Source organism: Hyaena hyaena, unplaced genomic scaffold (genome assembly GCF_003009895.1).
Source record: "Hyaena hyaena isolate Hyena2069 unplaced genomic scaffold, ASM300989v1 scaffold_666, whole genome shotgun sequence".
Lineage (NCBI taxonomy): Eukaryota > Metazoa > Chordata > Mammalia > Carnivora > Hyaenidae > Hyaena > Hyaena hyaena.
In genome coordinates, this window is record NW_024081295.1 from 512,503 (window position 1) to 530,250 (window position 17,748).

Genomic DNA, 17,748 nt, shown 5'->3' on the forward strand with positions numbered 1-17,748 from the left:
TTTTACTTATTTGTCTCCAGCAGAGCTAAGAGCTCCTGAAAAGTGTGTCTCAGCTTTTAGATAGGTACTTGACATGTTGTAGCCCCTCAATAAATAAGTGTTGAATGAGTTAATGTATAAGTAATACTATGTCATGAGATAGAAGTTTCAAGAAGTTACTAATATTAATCCTGAATTCTTGTAGCCAACGTAACAATATTTCATCTCATGGGCAAAGGTTATCTCTCTGAAGGGCTTCTCTGATTGTTGAGGTGAATTTAAGGAATATGAGATAATTTGGAAGAAATTAGCACAATCTCTTATTTGCCTCTGTTCTCCTTCTTTGCCTTGGTAATAGGAGTGGAGAAAGCAAATACTGTAGGTAATTAAATTAAAGTCGCTCTTTCTCTTATCTACAATGACAGAAAAGGAGTCTAGGGAATTGGTGGTCTATCCCAGAGCTAGTTAAAAGGTAGATGTTTGAGGATAATTTCACAATGATTTATTGAAAGAAACTGAGTAAAGTCCCAAAAGCAAATATAGGGCTAACAGACAATGCTCTAAGAGTTGCCAGGACATAAAATACAAGAATGTCTGGATTACTTTTGTAAATGGCTACACCATCCCAGATGAGAATGAAGTCTAGTTTTCAAAATTGTTTTGGATATATAGCAAAGACACATGAAGGCCATGAATATTATTTGTGAGTGCTAACACATTTGATGCAGTTTAAAGGGTGACCATGAGTTAATAAAATGCCCCTTATGATTTGAAAATGTCCAGAGAAATCCACAACCAAGAGATGGTGGTTCTAAATTAACTTCCTCTAACTCATGATCTTTTGCACATAAATAAATAATTGAGTGTTCCGTAAATGATATATCTTTGTGTGTTTTTTGAACAGGGCTTCAAAGAACCCAGGAAATACATTGCTGCCCAAGGTAATTTATCTGATAGTCTAAAATTATTCTTGAAAATTGTTTCATAACACTTTAGGAAGATATTTCTTATCAGTTTGTGTTTATTTACTTCCTAGGTCCCAGGGATGAAACTGTTGATGATTTCTGGAGGATGATCTGGGAACAGAAAGCCACAGTCATTGTCATGGTCACTCGATGTGAAGAAGGAAACAGGGTAAGATTCATAGGTTAAAGGTTGGGGTTAGGACAAGGGATACAGAAATGCTGATGCATAGGAGCACATGTACCCCAATGTTCATAGCAGCACTCTCCACAATAGCTAAAACATGGAAAGAGCCTAAGTGTCCATCAAAAGACGAATGGATCAAGAAGATGTGGTTTATCTATACCATGGAATACTACATGGCAATGAGAAACAATGAAATCTGGCCATGTGTAGCAACATGGATGGACCTTGAGGGTGTTATGCTGAGCGAAATAAGTCAGGCAGAGAAGGACAAATATCATATGTTTGCACGTATAGGAGGATTAGGAGGAACTTGACGGAGGAACAAGGGGGAGAAGAAGGAGGGAAATGGTGGGGGAAAGGGACAGAAGCAAACCATGAGAGACTCTTGAATGCTGACAGAAACTGAGGACTGATGGATGTGGGGGGGAGGGGGGATGGACATGGAGGAGGGCACTTGTGGGGATGAGCACTGAGTGTTATGTGGAAACTAATTTGACAATAAACTATTAGAAAAAAAAAGGTTGGGGTTAGGAAAAGAGAGTTTTGAATCACATTTCAAAAACAAAAACACATATATGTGCTGGATGACTAAAACAGACAGTTCTCTATTTTAATCGGTATGACACTTGACTTGAACTTTTTATACATGTAGAAAAATAAATTGTGTCCATACCTAAATAGATGTATAAATGAATAAAATTTAAGTGTTTCTGCTTAATTGCTGGACTTACATTTGAGTCCTATTTCTTTGCACTATTGTTATAAGGTTAGTACATCGCAGTGAAATAATTTCACAAGTATATGTGAATACTTGAAAAAAAACTGTGCTTGGGCAGATAGGTGGCAATTTATGTAATGGGACTTTAGGAAGCATGAAAGCCTCCCTATCTTCCTGCCTGAAATTAACCACATGCAACCACATCATTTCTGCTGACAACCGAGCACATCTCCTTTTAATATGCAGCTGAGCCTGGGAAGATCATCCTCTGGCTACGTAGTATGAAGGAAATCTTTCAGGACCATTAATGGGAAATGGAATACATTTCAAGCATCACAGTTTTAGGTGTATATGTACTTAAAGGAGAATACATGAATATTTTGAGAATTTCAGATGAATAATTTTTGTTCTGTTTTTTAAAGAGTTTTAGTAAATAAATTTGTTTAAGTGAAAAACAAAAATTATTAATATTTTTAATTAAAAATACAGAACAAGTGTGCAGAATACTGGCCTTCCATGGAAGAGGGCACACGGGCTTTTGGAGATGTTGTTGTAAAGATCACCGAGCACAAAAGATGTCCCGATTATATCATTCAGAAGTTGAACATTACAAACGTGAGTTTGTTTTATCACATGTTTTTTTTACAATTTTCATTTGGTTTGTCTAAAAATACAATTATGGAATTAAATGTGAGAAATTATATCTAAGAAAAATTATTTTTAACAGCCTGCGGGAGGAGTTGGGTTAGAACACAAGCCAACAAGGTCAAGTTAAATCACTGGTGAAAGTACTATTTGTCCAAGTCATATCAAAACTTATTTGTAATGCTGTGACTCTTGACATATAAAGAAGAGAGCTCTTTAACTGTGTTGAATAAATGATTGAATTACCAAATGAATGATAAAATGGCCCTTATTCTCTATGGGCTATTACCATTAGGGAAAGAATATACAAATGGCACAATTAAAGATTACTTTAAGAAATACAAAGTACTACGAGGTAAAGATAAAATGTTAGTTCGGAAAAAAAAAAGTGAGGCCTTAGATAATAGTTAAAAGAGAGGTCCTCACACATATTCTAGGATACTGTTTTTATGAAAAATTCCAGAATAAGCAAATTTTTAAAAGTTTATTTATTTGGAGATACACACACACACACACACACACACACACACACACAGATAAGAGTAGGGAGGGACAGAGGGAGAGAGAGAGAATCCTAAGCAGGTTTTGCACTGCCAGTGCAGAGCTTAATGTGGGGCTCGAACCCACAAACTGCGTGATCATGACCTGAGCCCAAATCAAGAGTCAGACACTTAACCGACTGAGCCACCCAGGCATCCCCAGAATAGGCAAATGTATGGAGTCAGAAAGCTGGTTAGGATTGCTTGGAACTGAGCAAGGGGAAGCAGGAAGAGGGATGGCTGTAACCAGTAAGGGTTTCTTTTGGGAGTGGGTAATGAATATGTCCTATAATCAGATAGTGGTGATGATTGTACAACTCTGAGAATATAATAAACAATTTCATACTTCAGGTGAATGAATTTTATGGTATGTGAATACATCTTAAAACTGTTTAAAGATGCAGAAAAGACTTCTCTCAATTGTACATTTCTCCCAAGGCCTTCTTATGTTCCCACAGCATTACTAACTACTATGGCCACAGAGGGCTGTAGAACAGTGGTTCTGCCATCAATAGTTCATGGTTAAATACATGATGGACTCAGGCATGAGACCCCCGCTCCGTTTGTACATATGGGTAATATGTAGATCTGGTTGCATTAATTGGTCTCATTATTAATCTTAATTAATGTAATTATTTACCATCAGAAATTTACAATCACCCGTCTTGTTGTTCCTTCTGTTATCTAAATGTAGATGGTTCTTCTTCATACCAGGTCAGAAAACAATGAATTACTCATCTTGTAGCGATTATCTTGAAGTTGGGACAAATACAAGCTGTAGTCTGGGGCTGACTTTCCTCAGTTGTCTCTCTATAGTCTGAGCTGACCTTTCTAATATAAGACGGCCTAAGAAATATAGCATTAACGGAACAATTAATCAAACTTTCTTCACATGAAGAAAATTTGCTGGCCTACCAAGTGGAAGCATTTCAAAGAGCTGTGAGAATGGCCTTTACTTTATATCTTTTTCCACCCACCCACATTCCTATTTTTTGGTGTGTGTGTTTGTTTTTGCTGTTTGTTTTTGGCATGGCCACATGAAAGTTCCCAGCAGTTTCCGCTAACTTACCGTACCTTGCTTACTATACTGGTAAGTTATTGTTTGCTGATTACTGCATGCCACCCTTGCATGACCCCTCAACTACTGGTTATTAACTGGAAAAAAAAATGTAATAATGGCTGAAAACCTTGCATGAAGAATTTTTGATATTGGTCCCTCCCATACACTCTCCCCCCGACCCCCCGCCCAGTTATTTATATCAGGTAATTTGCTTGGAAAAAAAAATCATCTCAAGGAAAATATTACCTCTCACCTAGAAAAAAGAAAAAGCAACCGGAAGAGACGTGACTCACATTCAGTTCACCAGCTGGCCTGACCATGGGGTGCCTGAGGACCCTCACCTGCTTCTCAAGCTGCGGAGGAGAGTGAATGCTTTCAGTAACTTCTTCAGTGGCCCCATTGTGGTGCACTGCAGGTACGTGAACTCCCACAGCGGGCCCCAGGGCTGTTCCAATTCTTGAGCTGTTAGGAAACAGCCTTCCCTTTGGCTATTGCTATTTTGGAAAATAGTCTGTGAGGAGAAACTTTTGTTTTTTCCTCTGCTTCACTCCCGTTGTCTTTTCACTTCCCCACCATGATCACGCCTTCACTTTGTTTGTTGTTTTGACAGTGCTGGTGTTGGACGCACAGGCACTTATATTGGAATTGATGCCATGCTAGAAGGCCTGGAGGCAGAGAACAAAGTGGATGTTTATGGTTATGTCGTCAAGCTAAGGCGACAGAGGTGCCTGATGGTTCAAGTGGAGGTATGTGCTCAACTTCAGTATCTGTCCTCGCTTTTCCTTTTTGACTGAAATCTTTTTGTGGTAGGAATAGGGATCTTACAAGAAATCCACATTTTTCTCAACTGTAAACAGTGGGTGAACATAGTTTTCTTTTCATTTAATGGAAACTAAATCAATTGATAAGTACCAATTATAGTTAGAAGCATTTTGTGTTGGTGGCTGAAAGTACTGTAGAAGAAGGATGATTATAAACATAAATAAACACTTCAATTAATGATAAAATACCATTTACACATGTCAGAAAGGAAAAACATAAACAAAAACACAGAAAACTAATTTGACAGCATCTCATGAAATTAAAACTAGGGAGATGAGGTAGTATAGTGATTAATAGCCCAGATTTTGGAACTAGGTTCCTATCTTGCTTTTAATTCTTAACGCTATGTACCCTTTCACAAGTTTCTAATGTTTCTGTGCCTTCGTTTAAGTCATCTGTAAAATGGAGATAATGATATGTTTACCCTATAGAGTTATGAGGAAAAGGTAATCCAAGGAAAGTACATAGGCAAGTGTCTGGCACAAGAATGTGCCCAGTTATTATAAGTGATGGTTATTATTGAAAATATCTGCACCTGACCCAGCAATTCCACATGTATGTATATACCCAAAAGAAACTCTTGTAACCGTGCACAACTAGAAATGTGCAAGAATGTGCATTAGGGTAACTGGGTGTCTCAGACAGTTAAGCGCCCAACTCTTGGTTTTGGCTCGCATCATAACCTCATGGTTTGTGAGTTCAAGCCCTGCATTGGGCTCTGAGCTAGGATCCTGCCTGGGATTCTCTATCTCCTTCTCTCTCTGTCCCTTCCCTGCTCACATACGCACACACTCTCTCTCTCTCTCTCAAAATAAATAAATAAACTTTAAAAAAAAGAATGTTAAATTCAGCATTGATAGAGTAGCAAAAGGAAAAAAAAGGAAACACTATATATCTATGGGATACAGGGCAAAAAGTCTGTGGACAGATGGACTCTGCACAATGCACGCTATGCTGCAGTTGAAAAAAATAGTCTTAGTCTGTATCTATCTATCTGGTTAGATGTTCAGATGTAAACAGTGAGTGAATAAAGTCACCGAATGACACGTGTAAGATATCATTTATATTATTTTATTGTATTTATTATTATTTTTTAAATGTTAATTCATTTTTGAGAGAGAGAAACCAAGAAAGAGAGAGGGAGAGAGAACAAGAGCAGAGGAGAGGCAGAGAGAGAGGGAGACAGAGGATCTGAAGTGGTCTCTGCGCTAACAGCAAAGAGCCTAATACAGAGTTTGAACTTAACGAACTGTGAGATCATGACCTGAACTGAAGTCGGATGCCCAACTGACTGAGCCACCCAGGCACCCCAAGTTACAGAATTTTTTTTTAAAAAGCACACAAACTTGTACAATGTTTATAACTACACGGGTGTTAGTACAGAAGTATAAAGATGGATTGTCAGTCTGGAACAAAAGAAAAATCATTTCCTTTGGAAAAAGTAAATGGGCTAAAAGGATACCGTCAAACTCAGGAAACTAGCATTAAAGGTTAAAGCAGCTTGAACTTTATCACAAATTTGTCACCTATTTAAAAATAGTGGATTCAAAAATGACAAAAGTAGTAAGAGTTGTTAAATGTGGATTTAGCATGTTGTGGTTTTTGGATAATTATCTCTATTTTCAGAGATTCTAATTTTTTGTTGATGTTTATTTATTATTGAGACAGAGAAAAACAGAGCATGAGCAGGGGAGGGGCAGAGAGAGAGGGAGACACAGAATCTGAAGCAGGCTCCAGGCTCTGAGCTAGCTGTCAGCACAGAGCCTGACGCGGGGCTCGTACCCATGAACTGCGAGATCATGACCTGAGCTGAAGTCTGATGCTTAACTGATTGAGCCACCCAGGCGCCTCTCAAAGATTCTAGAAAACACATTTTAATGTGCTGTATGGAGTATCAATTTGCTTTTTTTCCTCTTAGATACAGTGTGAAATTTATTATAGTTTTATACACTAGTAATTTGACTTACTGTCTCAATAATAGTCACTGAAGGAAGTAACAGATAATGCTTTCTAGTTTTTAGGAATAAAATGAAAGCTGTGCACTATATAGTTTAATCTGTTTACCAAATATTTTTTTTTCTGGAAAAATGATCTGAAATGGGATTTGCTCACATTCCAGAGAATTGTGAGGGCCAAATTCCCTAATATTCAAATGTAATAGGCATTAGTTTTCTTTTGCAAACATTGTCCTAATCTGAGTAAAATTATAGAGATGTGTAATTTATTTAAATGTGATTCATAAGACTGTAAGTTATAAGTTAATTATCCATATTTTTCTTTAAAATTGTAGGCGCAATATATCTTGATCCATCAGGCTTTAGTGGAATACAACCAATTTGGGGAAACAGAAGTGAGTTTGTCTGAATTACATCCATATCTATTTAACATGAAGAAAAGAGATCCCCCCAGTGAACCATCTCCCCTAGAGGCTGAATTCCAGGTAATAATGTGATAGCAATAATAATAGTTACAAAAGATAACTTTCACTGAAGGTTATTTTCTGGTGTTGTGCTGTACTTTTGACATGGTTCTTGATTTTGGGCCTCACCATACATAACCAATGGAGCACAGATGAGGAAACTAAGACAAAGGGAGTTTAAGAGAAATATCTAAAAGCACACAGTTATTATGCAGGAGACTTGTTTAAGCCTAGACATGTGTCCACAGCCCCTTCTCCCCTTAAACATTTCTCATTAACCTGGTATAAAACAAAGTGTCAAAATAAAAGTGGTCTGCTAAAGGCAATGTAGCATCTCATCTTTTAAAACTACATCTGGTTTTGATTTGTAAAGGAAATCATTAGAGGAGTTTATGACTACTTAGGAAGTTTAACTGGCTGGAGCTGGTAGACAGAAACTAAAGGATAAATACATGTGTCCTAACCTATTTATTAGGCAATTAATCTAGCCAGCCTAGGATGTAGTTCACTTTTAGAGAATTCATGGAGCTATCTCTAGATTGCTCAGGTGTCCAAACAAAATGTTTTGTATCTTATTTCTTTCACTACTGATATCAAGTTTACTGAAACTTTCTGGGAACTACCAAACTGGTCAAGTTGGAGAGTTTCACAAGACCAGGAACATGCTTTTAGTTGGATGCAGAATTGTTTAACGTCTTGGCTCAAAGTAAGGATGAGGTGGAGGGTGGAGGTGGAGCATCTAATAATCAGCAAGTAACACAACGCACCCACCAGAAGACCTGTAGTATCGTGGAAGAACTAGTACATTACCAGAGTAGTCTTGAGTGAAAGGATGTTTAATTGATATTTTCTTGCTCTTTTAACTGATAAATCAACCGTAGTCAGTACATGAACTCTGCTGGCCCACATATATGCTGTTTGGAAACACATAAATGCCATCTAAACATTCTTACGTAAAGTCACTAAAAGAAAGAGTAACTTCTTTCACTGAACAAATATGATTGGGGTTTTGATTTGTTTCAAGTACAATTTTGGGCCTAAGAGTAAAAGTGATTTGTAGGTAGACATAGTGAGAGAGTGGAACCCGGAGACTATAACTGGTGGGAACAGTGAAATTATTCCATCTATGCGTAAAGGTAGAAAGAAGATGAGAGTAGAGATGTTGGCTAGTTGGTAGATTTGGCGATAGGAAGTTGAGGCAGTTCTCATCTTATTGCCTTCTCCTTAAAAAAGGTATGAAGCAAGATGATCAGTTAAAAGTTTATGGGGACAGGAGTGAGAAGGGCAAAGAAGTGTTTATGCTTAAGAAAGGGGAAAGTATATGAAGTAGCTATATTAAAGTAGAAAGCCATCTCCCTACGCAAAGATTGGAGAATCCTGGAAATTGTTGTTGGGACTCTGTTTCGTGTTTTAAAAGGATTAGAGCAAGAAATATTGAAGATAAAGAGGCCAGTTAATAAACTGTTGATGTTTTCAAGTGAGAAACGAAAGTGGACTGTACTAAGTAGAAAGAGAGGAAAGCAAAAGGATTTGAGAGCTTCACCAGCAGAAATGATTGGTCTTGCTGACTGATTAGCAACTGTGAGTGAGAGGAAAAGCAGTAGGGAAGGAATAAACAAATGAATTATGAATTATTTGAAGCCTGAGCCTTCTCTTGTGAATGCTGTATCTGGAGAATTTATTTCTGATCATTTAAAATAATTTCCCATTACCTTTTGCAATATGGATAATAATCAACATCTGCATAGTGCTTCAACTTATACAAGAACAAACCATGCTCTTTTGTTTTCCAACAGCTCTTACGTAGGAAACATATTTTGTTATATAATTGTATACATTTAGTTCAAAACTTCCACTTAAAAAATATTAAATGCTTGAACAATTAAAAGGAAAAGTTGAGAGGCAAAGGTAAAAATTGTGAACTCTAGGGAATGTATGCATATTTCACAAAACTTGATGAAATACTTTTCTTTAGGAAACATCTTATGTCACAATAATAAACAGTAGCAATATTTACATTTTAAAAGGAGTGTTCCATTCTATTTTGTACCCTCAGAGACTTCCCTCATATAGGACCTGGAGGACACAGCACATTGGAAATCAAGAACAAAATAAAAGTAAAAATAGAAGTTCTAACATCATTCCATGTATGTAGTTCATTTTATGCTATTTTTTTGTATCAGATAAAATTAAACTCTCTTTTGGACTTGTTTAATGTAAGATGTACACACACCAAGTTATTTTGAAGCAAATTTTCAACATTGGATTGACAGTAGAGTATAGCTAATAGGATGTTTAATTTAAGTATAGCAAATTTTTTGAACCCCAAACATTCACAGTGGACTTTGGAGGATAGACTATATTCAGTATATTTTTTCTACTAATTATTTCAGAAATGGGTTGTCAGAAAAACATAATCTCTGAAACTAGAAGAAAAAAAGGCCTAGTCCTCTTTTCTAGTTCTCTCTCATCTTTAGTTAATTTCAGTTGTTTGCTTCAGGGTAATTACCAATAGCAAAAATTATTTCTTTTTTTTTTCTTTCTGTTTTCTCTTTACCCCTTCCTTCTATCTGGGAGATTGATAGTGAGTAGAAACTACCTTATAAACTGTTAATCATCAAATTTAACAGGTCAACACATGTACAGTTTCAATACTTGAATTCTGTTATTTAAGAATGATGATAGGATCATGTCTGATAAAACTAGAATTTTATTCATTGGCATAACCTAAAATTAGCATGGAGAAAATATCCCCCAAACTAATAAACTAGACAACCTAACAAATCATGTCAGTATGTGCTTGACCTACTTAATTTCTGATGTCCTTATAAATATTAGTTCAAAAGCTAGAGTTGATGGTTATCTAGCTAATCAGATCATTTGATCAGGATATTATAGATTAAATAAGTTGAGAAAGTGAGAAATTAGGCAACTAAATAATTTTCTTAATTGAATAATAAGTCACCTGAGATACCTATTTAATTAAGATGATTAATTTGATGTTATTGATATAATTGAGAAATTAGGTTTCTACCTAAACTATGTATCTCTTTAATATATGTATTATATTATGTATATATATTTAAATTTATATCTATCCAAATGATGATATTTCATGGAAAACTAAATCATATGTGCAAAGATTCAATGATATATAGAATATTATGATCTATCTGTTGTTTAACACAGAGTTATATCCAATATTTTTCCAGAAAACTTTTATGGATTAGACTTAAATCTAAATTAGATTTCATTTTTATCATCCGTTAATCAATAAGAACTGAATTTTATGTAGCGTCTCATTTCTTGTAGATTAGTGTATTTATACAATACAATCTGTGTCTCCTCTAATTTCTACATGACAATCAAGCAATTTGACTTTTTAAAGAAAGATTTACTACTAATTTATTTTACATAGATGACTTTAACAGAGTGCCACTTAAACATGAACTAGAGATGAGCAAAGAGAGTGAGCATGATTCAGATGAATCTTCTGATGATGACAGTGACTCAGAGGAAACGAGTAAATACATCAATGCATCATTTATAATGGTAGGTACTTAAATTTCCAAAACTCAGAGTCTAACCCTTTAAACAATCTACTATATTATTATGGACATTTGTTAAGTGACTTTATAAAAGAATTATGAGCTTAGCCATAACTATATATTGATTGACAAAAAGTGCCAATTTTTAATAATATATTTTAATTTACTGAAATAATTAAAGATCTCAAAACCTAATAGGTTGATACAAAATAAAACAATGCTTATTAGTTATAATTTATGACAAATATGACTCTTCATATTGGTCTGAAAATTAATACAGTATGAGAAAATACATCAATTAAGTAGAGACATGATAAAAGAGAATTTGAAATGCTTATGTATTTTGTTTTTCAACCACATTAACTTTTTTAAAAAAATTTAATATTTTATTTGTTTTTGAGAGAGGGATAGAGACAGCATGAGCAGGGGAGGATCAGAGAGAGAGGGAGACACAGAATCCAAAGACAGGCTCCAGGCTCTGAGCTAGCTGTCAGCACAGAGCCCGACACAGGGCTTGAACTCATGAACTGTGAGATCATGACCTGAGCCGAAGCTGGACACTCAACTGACTGAGCCACCCAGGCATCCCCCACATTAACTTTTTTAAACTTCTTTTTGTAAGGGAAAACTTGTCAGTTTTGTTAAGATAGTTTGTTCTAAACTTGATTTCACACGATTAGCTGAGTATTATCATAAACTAAATAAGTGTTTTACATAAAGATATCACATTGTTTCTAGGGCCTAAGTAGCTTAAGGTTGTTATGTAACATCATGGATATCAAATTGAGTGAAAATACTCCCAAATAGTTATTTTAAGAACCCATTACTCTCTCACCAGTTAGCGAGAATAACAGAATCTCTCTCTCTCTTTCCATCTCTCTCTCTCTCTTTCTCTCTTTTAAAGAGTTACTGGAAACCTGAAGTGATGATTGCTACTCAGGGACCACTAAAAGAGACCATTAGCGACTTTTGGGAGATGATATTCCAAAGAAGAGTCAAAGTTATTGTCATGCTGACAGAGCTGATGAATGGAGACCAGGTTTGTGCTTTTCAGAATATTTTTTGTCTTTCTGTCATAAAATATCATTCTTTATTCTTGGATTACTTGCTTGATATACCCAAGTACTTTTGACTCTTCTGTCACATAGTTGTGTTTGTTCATTCTTACCATCTTCCATCCCAGTGTTGGCCTCCAGCAACTCAGGTCTGTCATCTTTCACGTGGCCTTTCTCTAGTCCGGTACACCATCTGTGGATCATCTTTGTTTGTTTGTTTGTCATTGTTGTCTTGTTTTATTTATTTGAGACAGATTAGGGGAGGGGCAGAGGGAGGAAGGCAGAGGATCTGAAGTGGGCTCTGTGCTGATAGCAGAGAGCCCCATGTGGGATTTGAACTCATGAACCGTGAGCTTATGACCTGAGCTAAAGTTGGATGCTTACCTGACTGAGCCACCCAGGCACCCTCTTCTGCTGATCATCTAATCCACAGCAGTTTCTGTGTCAAACAACTAGGTACCAGTACATTTCCCTTCTATTTTCTTCAAGATGAAAACCAGACTCCTCATTTGATATTTGAGACCCTCAATAACCAGACAGTCATATATCTTTACCTTTTCTTTATATTATTATGTTTGCCATAATTTCTATTCTGGACAAGAAGATTTCCTGACTGAATCTTAACACACCATCTGCATTTTTATCACTGAAACATAGTTTACTGGCATTTCATGTATCTAAACATGCCCTCTATCCCCATGCTGATCCTTTTCTTCTAACTTAGATAGAACTCCTGAAAAATTTATCTAAATCCTGCCTTCCTTATGTTCATGTAATATTTAGTGTTATAAAATTCTATAGTTTGACATGTACCTAAGATCTAATTTGATCTGCTTAATGCCTATGACATGCATTTGATCTTCCCCTTAATACCTTGAGTTATCTAAATTTCTCTGGTAGTATATTTTACTTAGTTTTAGCACCTAACACATTGTCTGTCATATGTTAAAGCTTATTTAATGAACACTCTCAGAAGTTTGCAGTTATATGTGTTCTCTTTTTCTCTGTCTTTTCTATTTCCCTATCCTTGGACATAGAACTTTGTTTTTTATTTTGTGGAATTTTTTTTCTCTTTCTCTGTTTTTAAATAACTTGTTCAGAATTCCAGCATGGCATTCTAGCAATTTTTCTTTCATCTAAATTATGAAAACCAGAAAATGAAATGGCAGTTTAGGCATTTGCCTGTTGTTAGCAGCTGTGGGACGACAGTTGGTACTGAACCATTTGCAGAGAGAGAACACACTTTTGTGGTCCACAGACTCTTCAATCTGACCCTTTACTTAGATATTCAGTTTATTTATATAAAGCTGCTCATGGTGTGGGTCATCAAGATACAGAGACAAAGCACTAAAGGATGAAGTCTCCTTCTTCAAGGACCACTGAAGGGACAGTGAGACTGGTTATCACAGGGGTCATGATCAACATCAGCTCAACCTATAAATTTTGAAGAGGTGATAATAAGGGTATGGAAAGGAGAAACAAATTTCAAAGACCTACACTAGCAGTGACAGAGCCATTTCTGTGATGTCCTGGTCACTTTGGGTATTTCTCAGTTCCCTTGATTTGCACAAGCAAACACCAGGTATTGTTGAATGGATGTCCAAGATACTTAAGATAGATTTTAGAGCTTTAGGGGCAGCTTTCAATTTTAGAACACAATTAGTCATTTCAATTTAATAGAATGGAAAGAAAGAAAGAAAGGAGAGAGAGATGGAGACAGTAAGAGATGATCTGAATATATTATGAAACAAACAGAACACTTGTGGAGAAGGTATTGATTCATGCTCTTTCTTATCTAGGAAATCTGTGCTCAGTACTGGGGAGAAGAAAAACAGACATATGGAGATATACAAGTTACTATAAAAGACACCAACCAGTCTTCAGCTTATACCCTCCGTGTATTTGAACTGAGACATTCTAAGGTACATAAATAATTTCAAGAATATATATTTTTGATGGGATGATTGATCTGGTAGAAGAACTAATATACATTACTCTCTAAAAGTAAAGCAAATTTTATATAATGTTTTATTATAACTTTAAGATGAGTTAAATGAAAGTAATTGTGAAGAAAATGTGACTATCAAATTATTAGATGGACTGAATCTTACTTGAGTTAATTTTCTCTTCTGGTTTTAGAGGAAAGATGCTCGGACTGTGTACCAGTACCAGTATAATAACTGGAATGTCAGTGAACTTCCTCCAGATCCCAAAGAATTAATCTCTATGATCCAGAATCTCAAGGAAAAACTTCCCAAGAAGAATTCCACTGAAGGATCCAAATATCACAAGAATGTACCTCTCCTCATTCACTGCAGGTGGGTGGGATTTCATAAGATATTCTCTAAAAAAAATCTTCATAATGCTTGACTTCATGGTTCAAGTATCCTAGATTCTATTTATCCTAATACGTAAAGTGCATGACCACATTGAAAGCCTCTTGTGGAATCAGTCACACTCTCAGTTTTGCTCCCACAGCATAACTCTTATAGAAATATGATAGCAATGACAAAATTATAGTGTAATAGTTTTAGTCTGTAAGTTTCATACTACCAGGGTCATATCATCTTTGAGTCCCAGTGCCTATCACTGAATCTGGAATATCATATGTCCTGGATGAATTAGTGAATGAATGGAAGGATGCATGAACAGACAGATGGATATTACATCTTATTTACGCTTTTATGCATTGATCCACTCTATTAGGTGTTAACAGAATCCAGAAGAATGAGTACTTTGCCATCAGCAAACATATCTCAAGTTATATATTAATTGAAAGACTTTAATAAATATCCTGCTAATAACATATTCTTTAATTTAAATCTTTATTATAACATAACGTGCTTCTCACAGATAAATTATCGAGTTGTCCTCTTTTTAATGAACAATTTCACCAGGTATCATTTTTCTACACGTGCAAAAATGTGAACATTTGTAAAAAGCATAAGAGAAGCAGAAGAGAGAAGGATAAAAAGCATGTAGTCTATTGGGTCCAATATTTCTGGCTTTCTTGATTTGTAGCCATGTCTTCATTTTCTCTAAATCTCAATGTCCTCATCAGCAAGTTAGAATTATGACATTTATACTAATAGTGTCAGATGTACTAAAAATGCATTATAATCTATAAGGTACTAAACAGAAGAAAAAATATGTTTAAAACCTAAGACAAGTACTTTTTAACTATAAGTACTTTTTAACTATTTATTAACTATATTCTCAAACTGAAAAAGTTTGTCCAAAAAATGGTTTTGGCAGAAATGTTTTGCTCTTATGAGATTGGAATACTATAATTACAATAAACATGAAGTGAATAATGCACTCTTTCTCTTTCAGTTTTTATTCTAATATCACTTTCTCCATAAAATGTAGAATTCTTTTCTTTTTAAATCTTTTCTTCCTTTTGTAGAGATGGATCTCAGCAAACAGGACTATTTTGTGCTTTGTTAAATCTCTTGGAATGTGCAGAAACAGAAGAGGTGATAGATGTTTTTCAAGTAGTAAAATCTCTACGCAGAGCTAGACCAGGAATGGTTCCCACATTTGTAAGTAGACTTTACAGCTGTTTTTGATGTGTTTCATATTTTTATTTTGATGGTTTCTTCTCTCTTTCCTTCCTTCTCCCTCTTTTCCAATCCTCTCCTTTCCTTTCCTTTTCTTCTCTTCTATTCACTCTTCTATTCTTTCCTATATTCCTTTTTTATATGATAATTCACATTATATTAATATAAAATTTTTAATGTGTATTTATTTTTGAGAGAGAGACAGAGTGCAAACGGGAGAGGGGCAGAGAGAGAGGGAGACACTGACTCCAAAAAAGGCTCCAGGCTCTGAGCTGTCAGCACAGATGTGGGGCTCGAACTCACAAGCTGTGAGATCATGACCTGAGCCAAAGTCAGAAGCTCAACCAACTGAGCCGCCTAGGTGCCCCAAACTATTATTAATATAAATAAGAGAGCTAACTGGAGCTTGCTAGCAATTTGTTATGGAAATTCATGTAGGACATTTCTTCAAGTGCTCATGAATTCTCTAATTTCCCCCATCTTTACTCCTGTATTAATTTGTATTGCTGTGTAACAAAGCACTCCAAAATTAGTGGCAGAAAAAAAAAAACACATTTATTATAGTTCAATAGTCTATTGGAACAACTAAATACCTTTGCCAGTGACGTCAGGTTCAGCCCATCTGGACCAGGCTCACTCATAGGTTTGCTGCTGCTGCTGTGTCTACTAGGCTTTGGCTTGTCCAAATGATCTCTACTACCAGCAGACTGGCAGTCGCTGGCATTTAGTTCTGGCAACAGAGATGAGTAGAATGCAGGTCTCTGGCTCTAAAAGACCAGTCCACACATAATCACACAAAAGCGGTAGAATTCCAAGGAGTAGGGTGGCAGCGTGTGACACCCCTGAGGCCCCGGCTTGGAACTGGCACAACCTGTCCTCCTCTGCATTTTCTTATGTAAACAAGTCACAGGGCCAGCTAGCTCAGCTTCAAGAATAGGGAGATCAACTCCACCTCTTGTCGGAAAGATCTGCAAAGTCACATTGAAAAGAAGTGTGGATTCAAAGAGGATAATAAGTGTGGCAGTTTTGTAATAAATCAAACATGGATTTTCTGCAGCTAGTAGAGGGCCGTTTGGAAATTAATAACCAATCACCATATAAACTTAGCTATGCACTCAAATATATGCAGCTTTTAATTATGTATGACATTGAGCTTGCATATATTGATTTTAAAAGTGTACTGAGTGCCTCTCATGTGCTCTTGCCATGAAGAGACTCACTGTTTAGGGTGACGAAAATGCAGATATTTATTTAACAACGTAGTAGTTGAAATGACAGAGAGTATAAAAAGGACATAAATGAGAGCACTTAATTTAACCTACGGGGATCAGGATAGGCTTTCTGAGCATTAACCTCAGAGAATGGCATCATGGGCTAAGTCATGGAAATGAGATATCTCGTGGCCTGTGAGGGGAATGAACAAGTAAGCATGAGCAATACTTCCAAGTAAATTAATAGTTCTTGCTAATTTTCTCTGATATGAAAATAATTACATAAACCTCTTTTGTACTAATTACATGAGCTTTCTTGCTTCTTTCTTTTACTAGGAGCAATACCAATTCCTATATGATGTCATTGCTAGCACCTATCCTGCCCAGAATGGACAAATAAAGAAAAGCAACAATCAAGAAGATAAAATTGAATTTGATAATGAATTGGACAAAGCAAAACAGGATGCTAATTGTGTTAGTTCATCTGGTACCCTTGATAAAGCCAGTGAAGGAAATAAAGAAGATGAAGGTGCTGAAATCACAAGTAGCCCTGAGGAGCCAGAACATTCCGCCAATGGTCCTGCAAGTCCAAGTTTAACTCAAAGTGCATAGGAAAAGATGTATACAGGACTCATTGTGTTGTATTGTTTCTTTTTTTCTAGGAGTAGGAAGACAAAATAGATATACAGTGGATTAATGAAGTGCATTGGACCAATATTTGTGAGAAGTTTCTATTTTACTAGAGTAGAAACATATTTAAGACAGTTTTGCTAAAATGTTTTGTACAGTCTTTTGCATATTTTAAAATTTTACCCACCTTGCAACAAAAAATAACTTCTTTATACTTTGCGTGCGTGTGTGTGTGTGTGTGTGTGTGTGTGTGTGACAGAGACAGCAACATGAAGGGAAAGAGAGAGAGGATGCTTTTAAGTGAATTTAAGTGCTTTTGAGAAACTTTGCCTTTTTTTGAAGAAAAAATACATTTTATATTGAACATATTAACTTAGCTTACAGGACCTATTTTTCAAATCATAAATTGTGTG

The 17,748-nt window shown here is 35.9% G+C and overlaps 1 protein-coding gene across 1 annotated transcript in view; it reads left to right on the forward strand.

Moving 5' to 3' along the window:
- Positions 1-17,364, forward strand: part of PTPRC (protein tyrosine phosphatase receptor type C) — a 123,673-nt gene extending 106,309 nt beyond the window's left edge. The window contains exons 21-33 of the mRNA XM_039216967.1: positions 884-920; positions 1,016-1,113; positions 2,336-2,461; positions 4,348-4,505; positions 4,701-4,836; positions 7,203-7,352; positions 9,388-9,478; positions 10,750-10,883; positions 11,784-11,918; positions 13,734-13,856; positions 14,074-14,252; positions 15,341-15,476; positions 17,042-17,364. Coding sequence (XP_039072898.1) covers positions 884-920; positions 1,016-1,113; positions 2,336-2,461; positions 4,348-4,505; positions 4,701-4,836; positions 7,203-7,352; positions 9,388-9,478; positions 10,750-10,883; positions 11,784-11,918; positions 13,734-13,856; positions 14,074-14,252; positions 15,341-15,476; positions 17,042-17,317 — 1,779 coding nt within the window. The 3' untranslated portion in view covers positions 17,318-17,364. The remainder of the gene's footprint in view (positions 1-883; positions 921-1,015; positions 1,114-2,335; positions 2,462-4,347; positions 4,506-4,700; positions 4,837-7,202; positions 7,353-9,387; positions 9,479-10,749; positions 10,884-11,783; positions 11,919-13,733; positions 13,857-14,073; positions 14,253-15,340; positions 15,477-17,041) is intronic.
- The last annotated feature ends 384 nt before the right edge of the window (positions 17,365-17,748 follow it).